The 13052-nt window shown below is 42.8% G+C and overlaps 1 protein-coding gene across 1 annotated transcript; it reads right to left on the bottom strand.

Annotated features, from left to right (window-relative positions):
• Nucleotides 1-10356: 10356 nt before the first annotated feature.
• Nucleotides 10357-11390, bottom strand: LOC149397807 (uncharacterized). The gene is made up of 3 exons (XM_089614363.1): nucleotides 10742-11390; nucleotides 10534-10598; nucleotides 10357-10473 (listed from the first exon to the last, which is right to left on the bottom strand). The coding sequence occupies exons 1-3, from the start codon at nucleotides 11388-11390 to the stop codon at nucleotides 10357-10359; spliced, it is 831 nt and encodes a 276-aa protein (XP_089470489.1).
• Between the last annotated feature and the right edge of the window lie 1662 nt (nucleotides 11391-13052).

Here is a 13052-nt window from a genome sequence, read left to right on the forward strand (position 1 = left end):
ACAAGAGAAAAACGAGCCAAATTATGGGCCACGACGTTACAAGAGCGCGAAATAAAAATAACTTTAAAGTCCAAAAACAGCCGAGCTTTTACCTTGATGTCGTTGATGATGGTACCAAGCTCCGTAGCCGGAATGAACGTACTCTCAATAGCCTTGACGACCTCGAGACAATCGGTTTGGACCACAACCCGACTGATACCGAGGTTCTCGGCGAACAGCAAGCCTCGGAGAACGGCTGTTGCTTCCGCCACCGGGGGAGAGGCACCCACAAGGTTGCTCGAGATAGCTGACAAGATGACAAAGCCGTTGTGGTCTCGGATAACGCAGCTGGTACCGAAGCGTGAAGCTTTCGTGTCAAGCGCCGCATCAACGGAGAAGGCCATGGTTCCGGGTAGCGGAGGCGGCCACGCGGGAGACACGTCCTTAACATTCACCGGAGAAATCTTCATATTAGCCTTCCTAAAGTCCTCAAGGTAGTCCCCGGCCCAATTCACGAGCTCCGCCGGGACCCATTTCTCCTTGCCCGCGACGACGTTATTCCTATGATTCCATATTTCCCAAGTCAACACAACGAAAAATTCAAAGGAACGTACCTCGACCGACTCCAAGGCTTTCGTGAAGTTACTAGTAGGATCTTCCTCGTGCACCACTTTGAGAACTTCATTAAACCCGGCGCTATCCCACACCTTTCTCGTCCACCGACAACTCCAAAGCGCATGAGAGATCGTTTCCGGGCCTCCTCGACAAAGAGGGCAGCGGTTGTCGTTGGTAATCTTCCGTCTCTCGAGCACGGTTCCCACCGGGATCCATCCCTTACACACCCGCCACACGAAAAGCTTGATTTTTGGAGGGATCGGAAGTTTCCAAAGAGAGGTCCACCAAGCGGAAGAGGAGGAAGAAGAAGAGGAGCTAGGCAGCGGGGAACCGGTCATAGCCACTCTATACCCACTTCTCACTGAATACTCACCATCTTTAGTATAATGCCAACGGATAACATCGGCGGCTCCGCTCCGGCTACCCGGTATACTAAGGATGGCTTCCGCATCTTCAAGGTCAAACATGGCTCGGACCAAGGCTTCATTCCAAGAACCATCGAAGTTTTTTAGTTCCGCCACACGCATATTCTCGGGAATGAATGGAGGATCGGCGAGAGTAAAACGGTGCGAGTGCGGGATCCATCGGTCCTTCCGAACAAAGACCGATTCCCCGTCACCAATCTTCCATCTAGCCCCCCTATCAAGGATCTCTTTACCCCACATCAAGCTACGCCATAAGGAGGAGCTATTCAAGCAACAATTAGCCTCCAATAAAACACCATGAGGGTAGTAACTCTCACGAAAAACCCTCTCGACGAGACTCCCGGGCCGCCTCAAAAGCCTCCAAACTCTCTTAGCGATAAGAGCTTGGTTGAATTTTTCTAAATCCCGGAATCCAAGACCACCTTCCCCTTTATGTTTGGTTAATTCCTCCCATTTGCACCAATGAATTTTTCTCTCGTTGCCACTACTTCCCCACCAAAATTTGGCCACCGCCTTGTGAATTTCGGATATAAGAGTCTTAGGAAGTCGAAAACAACTCGCCATGAAGCTTGGGATGGCTTGGAGAACCGACTTTATGATGACCTCTCTCCCGGATTGAGAAAACCAAATGCCCCGCCACGATTTAATTTTCTCCCATACTTTCTCTCTAGCGTTGGCAAAGATTTCTCTTTTCCTTCTTCCGGTAGAGGTAGGGAGACCGAGGTAGCGTTGGTGACACGACGTAATAACCACTCCGAGGCTCGCGGCAATCTCTTCTTTCCTCTCGTCCGGGACTTCACGGCCAAAAGAAATTTCGGATTTGGAAAAATTAATACTTTGCCCCGAGGCTGCCGCAAAAGAGTCAAGGCAACCCACAATAGTATTACATTCTTCCAACGAGGCCCGTAAAAAAATGAGGCTGTCGTCGGCAAAAAGTAAGTGGGAAACAAAGACATTTTCCCGACCAAAACGAACCCCGGTAATATTTCCTCTCCTCTCCTCATTTCCAATCATCGCCGATAGACCCTCCGAACAAAAGAGGAAAATGAGGGGAGAAAGGGGGTCTCCTTGACGAAGACCACATTGAGGAGACACACGACCCCGAGCCACACCGTTGATATTGAAAGAGTAGCTCACCGAAGACACGCATCTCATAATCTTCTCAACCCACTGCGCATCAAAACCCAACTTCATCATAATGGCCTCAAGGTAATTCCACTCAACTCGGTCGTAGGCCTTAGCCATGTCGATCTTAAGCGCCGCACATTCCCCATTTCCAAACCGTCCTCTTTTCATTGTGTGAATGCCCTCGAAACAAATCATCACATTGTCGAAGATTTGACGGCCCCCCACGAAAGCCCCTTGGTTCTCCGAGATGAGAGCCTCCATGTGGACCTTAAACCTCATCACAAGACAACGGGAAATGATTTTATATATATGGATACTTTTCGGTATCCAAAGCAGTAATAAGATGACTTGTTAGTACAATTTTTTTTTAATATATGGATACTTTTCGGTATCCAAAGAAGAAAATTTTCGTTTTATGATGGATAACAAACTAGATTGAGTTTATATCTGTTAACCATATTCCTAATAGAAGAAAATAAAATAATAGATAAATTGTATAATATTAAATAAATAAACATCATAAACTGATATAAATAGGCATGAAATACAAATTAAAATTAATAAACCGATCGATATCACCAAAAAAATCGATATAAAAAGGAAAATAGAGAATATGTCGAGACTTGTTTGACATATGGACTAAGTGCCGATATCCTCGTAATTAAGTACCATATGCACTATTCGACCGTTTTCAATCTCTCGGGATTTTGACCTACGGACAAGAATCTCAAGACCATTATAGTCGTAGAGAAAAAATTAAAATATTTGGTTTTCAATTTATTGGGATATTAACCCAACACATGTCTCGGCCTACACCGCCAACATTATCATGGCGAACACACATGTGACGAACCCACATGGATTAAGACCCACGGGTCTGTTTCCAGCAGCCAACAATACAATTTTACCCAAAAACAATGGGAAATAAATAACTCAACAGTTATATCACGTGGAGGTGGAAAACAATCCAAGTCCGGAGGTGCCATCGGATCAACAAAATTGTAATATCCATGTCTACAAAAATAAAATAAAAAACATTAGTATTTCATGAATATTTCAATCTGGGGAAATAAAAAAACTGACCCCAAAAAATCGAGGATTCATTCTTCCTAAAAAGTAAAAACAAACAATAACGCTTAAGACCGTTAGCCATACCGTTAATAATAGGCGGGAAAAATAATAGACAAATTGCATAATGCTAAATAAATAAAAATTAGAAACTAATAACATAATACGTAGACTTGAAATAAAAATAATCAGTGCACTCTTAAAGGCTCAGTAACATGGAACATGAAAATTAATTAAAGAAATCAGCTTAATGAAGGAAACTGTTCAACCAGTCCGGCTCAACACAAAACGAATGACTGGACGAGTGACGGTGGCGGCGCGTGTGTGTGTGGTAGACTTGGGCTTGTCTAAGCCCACGACACTCTACATAACTAGGTCACTCTTGAGAGTCCAAACCCTTTTGAACAAATTAGCTATATAAGCATACACAGTTGTCCATGCATAATCAATCACAACACATACAAACTTCATAATTTTTTTATATATATATATATATTTTTCAGCTCACTTTAAGCATCAATTCTCATTCACCTTAGCTCAGTTTCTGGCAAATAAATAACCGATCATATACCTCTAAGAATAAAGAATAAGAATCAATTAAAACATTTCAGTTTCGATGAGTGGACCTCACACGAATATTTGCCACAAATAAGCCAATAAATTGTTACTAAATTCTCTTTAATCTCAATAAACATATATTATTCCAACAATATCATGGATGTAAATTTTTTTTGTTATTATGATGGATAACATACTGAATTGACTTTATTTACGGATGTAAGAAAATACGCATATATATTTATATTTATACGATTATCTTTAGTGTTATAGATTAAATTAATTAGCCTTCAAATGAATAAAAGATGGCCCATATCCCTTTAATTCTTTGAAAAAAAATTATACAGCATAGTAATTTGAAATTAATTGATCAGAAAAATAATCAAAGTTTCAAATTTTCAGCAAAATAGCCAAATTATATTATCAATTTTTTTACTACACCAACATTAAAAAATTTTACATTTTTTTTCAGCAATTTATTATTTAAAAAAAAAATTAATCATACGGTCAAAATATTCTTGAAACTGGATTATTGTACATTTTGGCTTTTCATTAATTTTGGACGAATTTTAACTATTTTACAAATTCATTACTTTAAATTGACTATTTAGCTAAATTTATACTTCTCATAATTTTTTTTAGCTAGTGTTCACCTAAAATATCTGTTCACTCATAAATATTGATGCTCAAAAATATTTTTATCAAATTTTACAATAAAGTTTGTGGTTTAAGGAATTTCAGCTTTAGGAGTCGAGCTGGGTCCAGATATGTCCTTGAGAACCGGACTAGGTCTGTTGTTGGGCTTTGGTCGAACCTAGGCCCAACTTAAATGGTTTTGTTATTTTTATTTTTAGAAAATTGATTTTTGACCCCCGCATGCACGCCGACCGAAAGTTGAGATGAACTACATTTTTCCGTGTAAAATCAAAGAAAATAACTTAAATATAAGGTTTATCATTTAGAACAATTCAAGTAACATGAAAAAGAATAAAACTAACTCACTCAGAACTTAAAAAAGTTGTTATGAACGGCCCAAGCCCAGTAAGGAGCCCAGTTCGCCGCCCGAGTTGAACCAGTGAGAGGAATCGGTTATAGTCAGATAGAAGACTCCGCCGCGAAGACCGGATCTGGGATAACTTCGACTAGCGACGTGGCAGAACCGAACTGACGAACACGTGTCCACTTCAACAAACCAGCCTCGACTATAAATAGAAGCCGATATGTCAAATTTCACACACGCAAGCTGATAATCTTACTTTCGATCTCTTACTTCTATATTCTCTGAGTTCGCCCTTGTTGAGTTCGGCATTCCGCCATCTTCTAGTTTGTTATCCCTTCGGTTATTAATAAAAACTTTGAGCATTTATATTCGTTTATGCCCATTTCTTTTGAATTTCCTTTGCTTCTTCTACGACGTCTTCTTAAACCCATACTCATAATAAATCAAATATATATACTATATTATAATTTGAGATTGTTGAAATCGACATCAACAGTGCCCGTTCTCGAAATCTGACGCAATACCTTGATGTTTTGGAGCATCACCTGATGAGAGAGATTTCGCTCCGATTAGTCTCGTTCTTCGAGGCCCAAGGTTAGCTTCGGGACCTTTAATTCCAAGATTGTCGAGGGCTCAAACTGATAGACGCCGATTTGGGGGAGTCGGCCACTCAGATTCATGAACTCAATGTGATGACGACCAATTTGCTTGCCATATAGCAGAAGCTCCGACTCATACTCTATGATTTCAAATAATGTATATCCTTTTAATTATTTATTTATCATTATTCATTTTAAATAATTATTTGTTTCATAAAATAATTACTTCTTTCAAATAATTTTTGTTTTAAATAAATAGAAGGAAAACAATATAACATAACAGTAGAGCAAAGCAATAATCTCCCTTATGTGGGCCAACATTTGATATCCACATCATCATTTTCCGCCAATTTTAACACCAATTGTAACAGAAAGATTGCACATGAAAAATGATTATTCATATGGAATCAAAACGGCGATTTTTTTGTCGGGGGTTCAACTTGTTACAGCGGCCATAGTTGAAAGGTCAAAAATATCATCAATTCAACTTAATATTATAGTTTTAACTATTTAAACATTACGAAAATTGCATAGCTAAGAAAACACATATGCATTATCATTTAATTATCCTAATATGCTCATTTTCCCTCTAGGTCCTGCTATTTGAGCTCGTGTGAACAATGTTGGCTCTCTAGCTCTACAACACAGACAAAATGATAGGCAAACTATAAGATGTTAGAGCGAAGTAAAAACCGAAAAAAACTAAATCACATGAATAATTTTGTGTCATCACTTAACGAGCTCACATAAGCCTTCTTCTCATTACTACTATCTGTTATCCGTTCGTTCCGGACCTCCAAAAAAGCGACGATCGTTTGTCAGAAATTGATCGGCCCGAGCTCGACCAATCAAAGTGCCACCCACTTGCGGAAGAATTCTCTGTTTCATTACAGAACGAAACATGTGGATTTAAAGTACCATTTTATCAGGGAACGGATCAATAAAGGCATGATAAATGTGCCGAAAGTTGAGACATATGATAATCCAGTTGATTGTGGGACTAAAATGGTAACATTGAGTAAGTTCAAGCATTGCCCAGAACTACTCGGTGTTGGACCTGTTTAGTCTGCACAGGGAATCAAAAAATGATTTAAGGGACAAGTATACTACATGCTTTGATTTGCACTTAACTGTTGAGGTGAAGATAGAGCTGCTGCTGAGGTGGAGATTGTTGACGTCCGCATGATCTCAAGTTACTTGTATGTGGTGGTGACATGGCAAAGATCCGAAGGAGATGTGAAGATCAACGGCTGACAGTGAAAGCATTCTTTTGAGTCTTAGCTATTTAAGTTGATTTGTAATCTCTTATAACGGTACGAAAACAAAATTAGATATAGAGGAAGAAAGAGAGAGAAGTTGAGAGTATCTCAGAGTGAGAGAAAGGTTTTTCTTCGGTTAGCTTTAGAGATAAACTTCTCAGAATCATCTTTGTATCAAAATTCTATAGGCGAATTGCCGAGAGCGTGTAATTTGATCCCGGTAGTGATCCATAGTGCAAATCAAACGTCCCTACAAGGAGTTCGAGGGGATTAGGCTCGTTATAGCTGACTCATCAACAAATAAGCGCTATCTTTGTTTTTGTGTGGTTCCGTACATACAAGCTTTCTCAGGCTTTCGTCAAATTTAGCACCTAGGTTTCAACACTCAAGATCCTATTTAGTGCCTTGATCTCCAATGACTACAACTATAATGTGAAGAATGGGTAATAGGTGGGCCATGATCAGAATGACGAGTCAAAGCTCATCCAACTCTAAGATATGAATCCCATTGGTTGTCTTTCTTGTGGAAAATTAATTTTCCTAGGTTGGTACAAATGTTTATACGGAGATTTCGTAATAATGTAGTTGCAGAACCTGGAAAACAAAGTATACACACACGTACAGTAATATGTAAAATAACAAGGGGTTTTTGGTGTTGTTTAGAGTGATAGCTTTTCTAGGTTTTTTTACTACTATATTTATAGAAAATATAAGCGTACAAAGAAGAAATAAAATTGTGGTGTTAGTGGCCTACATTCTTGGCCATGATCCTAAATACTTTGTCAAAAGCAACATTCGCAGTTGAACGTGTATTATTTGCTTAAACAAATAAACAACTGAATTAAAGAAAACATCCACGTGTACGAGATTGACTAAAAAATCACCCCTTTAAGCTCGCTACACCGTGTTAATTTGCTTGACGCCTAGCTTTTGACGCATCAGGATGAACTTGTTCCATGCTAATGCCTTTGTCAAAATGTCTACTAGCTGGCCATCAAATCCGATGTGATCAACATCCATCTTTTTGGTCTCGATGCAACCCCGGATATAATGAAATTTGGCGTCGATGTGCTTTCTCATTTCATAATGCACTGGGTTTTTGCAAAGAGCAATGGCCGACTTCTTATCCACCAGCAACTTGAACTTCAGTTCTTAACGCCCGACTAACTCTCAAGCGAGACGGCTGAGCCAGACGCCTTGGCATACTGCGGTCGCCGCCGCAACGTACTCTACCTCGCAAGAAGACAGAGTAACGATCTTCTACTTTTACGAGGTCCATGTCACGATGTTGCTCCCGACGAAGAAAGCTATCTCGAAGGTGCTCTTCCGGTCGTCGACATTGCCGGCGAGGTCGCTGTTGCTGTAGCCGATCAAAGCAGCTTCTCCTCCGCTCGCCTTGTAACAACACCCATAGGTCACCGTACCTTGTATGTACTTGAGTATTTGCTTGATCGCAGCCCAATGTTGCATACTCGGCACCTTCATGTACCGGCTGGCGATGCCCACCACATAAGCAATATCCGGCAGTGTGTTGACTAGGTAGCGGAGGCTATCGATCACCCTCTAGTACTTTTTTGTGTCCATAGCCGCGCTCCCATCTTGTTTGCTCAAGCAAAGTCGATGCTCTATCGGCGTGTGACATGGGTTAGAGCCACCCATGCCGGCATGCTCCAAGATCTTCGCTGCGTACGCTCCTTGGCACACCATGATTTCTTTGTCTCCTTGATGCACCTCGATCCCCAAGTAATAGCTAAGGAGACCGAGGTCGCTCATCTTGAACATTTGCTGCATCTGTGCTTTGAACTTGACAATGTCTAGAACGCTTGTGCCAGTAATGATCAAATCGTCCACGCCCACAAGAAAAAAGGAATTAGAATCACATCTCAGATAAACAGCGTGCTCGAGTGGGCATCTCGTGAACCCGATGGAGGCAAGAAAGGAGTCCGGCTTTGAGTTCCATGTGCGTGGTGCTTGCCAGAGGCCGTATAGTGCCTTGCGTAGCCTAAGAACCTTGTGTTCGTTGTCGCCGTCGACGAAGCCCGCTGGTTGCTGAACATAGACCTCTTTCACGAGATCGAAATTCAAGAATGCCGACTTCACGTCCATGTGATGCACCAGCCACTTGTCGTGTGCGGCGAGTGCGAACAACAAGCGCACCGTCTCCATCCTTGCCATGGGACCAAAAACTTCCTCGAAGTCTACCCTATGTAGCTGCGTGTACGCTTTGGCAATTCGCGACGTTTCCGACAGGTCCTTTTTATCTTGAACACCCACTTGAGCACAATGGCGTGGTGACCGGCTGGAAGTGATGCGAACTCCCACATCTTGTTTTCGATGATCGACTTCATCTCGTCCTCCATGGCATTCCTCCAAGACGTGTCGGTAAGCGCTCTCCCATACTTGTCGGCTCTTCAATAGCCAAGTAGCAAATGTCGTTCTCTTCAATGTCAAGGACCTCACTAGTGGCGTCATATAACTCACTGACGAGTCGGTAGCGTCGAGGCCCGGAGTCAGTGTCGCGGACATCATCGTGCGTGGGTGGCGTGACCTACTAGGTCTGCATCAGCATAAGCGCAGGTGTTCGCAGCTTGTCTTCCACCATTACGGGCTCAAGCGTTGGTGAATGTGATGAAGAAATCGTCGAAGCGTTGTTCTCCTTGGTGTAGACCACGGTGAACGTGCGTGGCATTGTTTTCTCCGCACTGGCCGATGTCTCCCAACTCCATGCGCGGAGTTCCTCGAAAGTTACGTCTCTTGTCAAGTACAATCGCTTCCCTACCGGATTGTACACCTGGTAAGCCTTCACGCCCCCCTCGTAGCCCATGAACACCCCCGACGTCGAACGATCTGTAAGCTTGTGCATGCTCGGCCTAAGGTTATTGACGTGTACAATGCATCCAAAAGTTCTCAAATGGTGCACACTCGGCTTCTTCTGTTGCCATGCATCGTAAAGTGTCATGCCTTCAACGCTCCTCATCTACGCGCGGTTGAGGATATATATGGCTGTCTTCACCGCCTTTCCCCAGAACATCCCCGGGACAGCCATCGACTTCATGAGACAGCGTGCCATCTTGACCACCGTCTGGTTGTGCCTCTCCACAACGCCTTTTTTGTGACAAGTAAGGCGTTGTGGTGTTGTGCTTGATTCTGTTCTCCTCGCATAACTCTATGAATTTTCTAGAGTTGAACTCGCCGCCGCGGTCGGAACAGAATACGAGCAATTTACACTCGTGCTATGCCTCGGCTGCTGCCTTGATCTTCTTGGAATAACGAAATGCCTTGTCCTTTTTCCTGAGCATCTCGAGCCACATAAATTGACTAAAGCCATCGACTATGAGTAATAAATACCTTTTCCCACTTGTGGTAACTAGCGTGATCGGGCCGCAAAGATCGATGTGCACCAACTCAAACGGGCGCCATCCTTGAAATGTCATGGCTTGAAGAAACGACGTTCGGTGCTGCTTCCTGAGCGCACACCCATCAAAGAATTCCTCCACGTGCTCGATGTTGGGAATGCCTCGTGCCATCTTCTTGTTTGCGAGATTTCATAGAGCGCGAAAGTGTAGATGCCCAAAGCGACCGTGCCACAGCCAAGCGACATCGTCCTTTTGTGTCGGCGAATTCACCGGCACCGCAAGGCTCAAATTCAGCGTGTAGAGCCGATTGCGGAAGCGTGAAACCCAAGCGAGCACCTTGCGTCTACAATCAAAGATGCAGAGCACCCCTCATTCGATGACGATCTTGCATCCATTCTCGTCAAGCTGCCTGAGCGAGATGATGTTACTCCAAAGGCTTGGGAAGTAGTACACGTCGTAGAGGATGTGGTGGTCGCCGATGAGGCACTAGAACATGATTGTGCCTCTGCCACGTATGGTCACCACCGAGTCGTCGCAGAAACGCACCTTGCCATGGGTCTTGTCGAGGGTCATGAACGTTTTCTCATCGCCGGTGACGTGACTACTCGCGCCTGTGTTAAGATACCATACGCCACCAACCACATCCACATGCACTAACTTTTCCTCGTTCAGGTACATCGCCTCGCACCCGTCGTCGGCAGCTTGTGCGAATGTACAGATTTGTGCCATGAGCAAAGCTGGTTCCTCGTCTTACCTCGACTCAGCGCGTGCGAGGTTGTCCTCCTCATGCTGCTCCCGATCACGCTTTGCCTTGCGGCACTCCTTAGCCCAATTGTCGGCTTTGCCGCAATAACGGTAATTACCCTTCTTGCGTTCTCCGTTGTCGCCGATGCTCGATGACGACTTCGCCTTGTCCCCACTCGGAGACTTTTCTTTTGTCGGAGCCTTGCCCTTCTTGTCGCCGCCTTTGGACGAGCCTTGCCCATGCTCACATTGTCGCTGTCGGGCTGCCATCCTTCTACTATGAGGAGTAAACGCCTACCGGAAGGCGGAGGGTCATGGAGTTCACCGCGCTCCTCCAAGACTAGGAGCCATCCGGAGAGCTCTGCGATAGATAAGGTCTTGAGATCAACAAGTGACTCGATCACCATGGCCATCTTCTTGTATGCACGTGGCACGCTTAGAAGGAATTTGAGCACCGCATTTTGCTTGGTTACTGGATCGCCCAACACCTCGAGGTCGTTGACGATCGCCGTGAGTCGAATGCCGAAAGACTCCACTCCCTCTCCATCCTTAAATGTGAGGTTCTTGAATTCAATCCAATATGTCTGCGCCTTGGCTTCCCAGACATGCTCAACATCGACTCGCACAATTTTGAGTGTGTCCGAAGCTTCTTTCGCCATCTACTTGCCACCAAGCGTAGGATCAGCTCCGACGGCACTACCCGTAGCAGCATCGACATGGCCCACCGATCCTCGTAGAGACAACCTGGTCTGTCTTCAATGACATAGTAAATCCTTAGTCCTGTGTATATTAAATATAAAAATGACTAATAAGGACAAATTATGAATAACCAAGTAATGGAAATAGGTCAATAGAAGTTCTTATAAATATGTTCAGTGTATCACATTATGAATAGTGGTGAAAAATTGATACATGCTATGGCGCAACTAGTATTGGTCCCAAAATGAATGTACACCAAGAATAGGTAGACTTATTATCTGAAAGATATAAAGTCTGGTGTATTATCTACAAGATGTGCGAAGTGTTAATGTCTTCAATAGTAAAATAATTTACTACGAACAATATGACTTGACCTTAAGTGGTAAGTCAAAGATCACTTGCAAAGTAGCATATACTAGGAGAATATAAAACGAGACATACATCGATCGACATAATTGATAGAGATATAAATTAAGGTGAGAATCCATAAGATGGAAATCTCAATCCTGGTCAAATGTCAAGCCGTTTATAGTACGATGGCTAAGCATTGACGATCTAAGGAAACTGCCTTATATAATCCATAGTTGGGCATCTAAGTTCGAGCGGTCAGCTAAAACTTGGTCAATGATTGATACATGCCTGGATAGCTGTATCTAAAATCATATATGTGGAACACAAGTGAAGGTTGATAACTTGGTGGGAGCATTCTACACTTTTGGTAAGTGTACGGTCTCGACAGACTTTGGTTGTTGATGTATCGTTTCTACCACTATAAATAGGGGTCAAGGAGAACACAATACTACACACAAGTGCAGAAGCAAAATTCACCCATCAGATCCTGGAGGTGGACAAATTTTCTTTGCTCTCTCTCCCTCGGAATTCGTGATTCCACTCCAAAAAATACGACACAACCTGAATCTCTAAATCAGAGTCGTTGTGTGATAATGAGTGAGCTCACACTTTCTTCTTATTCCATCCGGAGATTACGTTTCAGAAAATTATGATATCATCTCTGGAGATCCAAACGACGAGAGTCATGTCGTCATTCTCGAAGATCATATCAGATCTAAAGCTAGAAGATCGAGTTATTGGAACTCAGAACGGGATCTTGAAGAACTCGGTTGAAGTGTCAGTAGCAGATTGCCAAACATGTAAGTAATATGAAAACTCATCTTTTAATCGGTTTCTTGAATCGCTCTCTCAAATCTAGCTCTGTTATATTCAAATCTGCAAATCTAGATCTAGTTTATATAATTGTATAAATAATTAGCCTGTTAGCGCAATTATTTATTTTCCGCAACGGTTATAAGGATGTCGTATTCCCAATAGTGTATTCATACTCCTCAACAAAATGGAGTCGCTGAACGGAAAAATCAACATCTCCTCAAGGTCGCGTGAGCTATCATGTTCTCATCAAATGTGCCATCACATTTTCGGGGGAGAAACAGTCTTCACAAACCTACCTCATAAATCACATGCCGTCTCGTGTCCTTAACTACAGATTCTAGCTTGCGTCATCCTTGAAACATTTCCCCAAACAGGACTCATATCCACTCTCCCACCTAAAGTATTTGATTGTTCTATGTATGCCTACACATACAATCAAGGGAAACTCGAGCCCA

Source organism: Urtica dioica, chromosome 5 (genome assembly GCF_054948205.1).
Source record: "Urtica dioica subsp. dioica isolate 48M chromosome 5, U.dioica_male_clone48M_v1_H2, whole genome shotgun sequence".
NCBI lineage: Eukaryota > Viridiplantae > Streptophyta > Magnoliopsida > Rosales > Urticaceae > Urtica > Urtica dioica.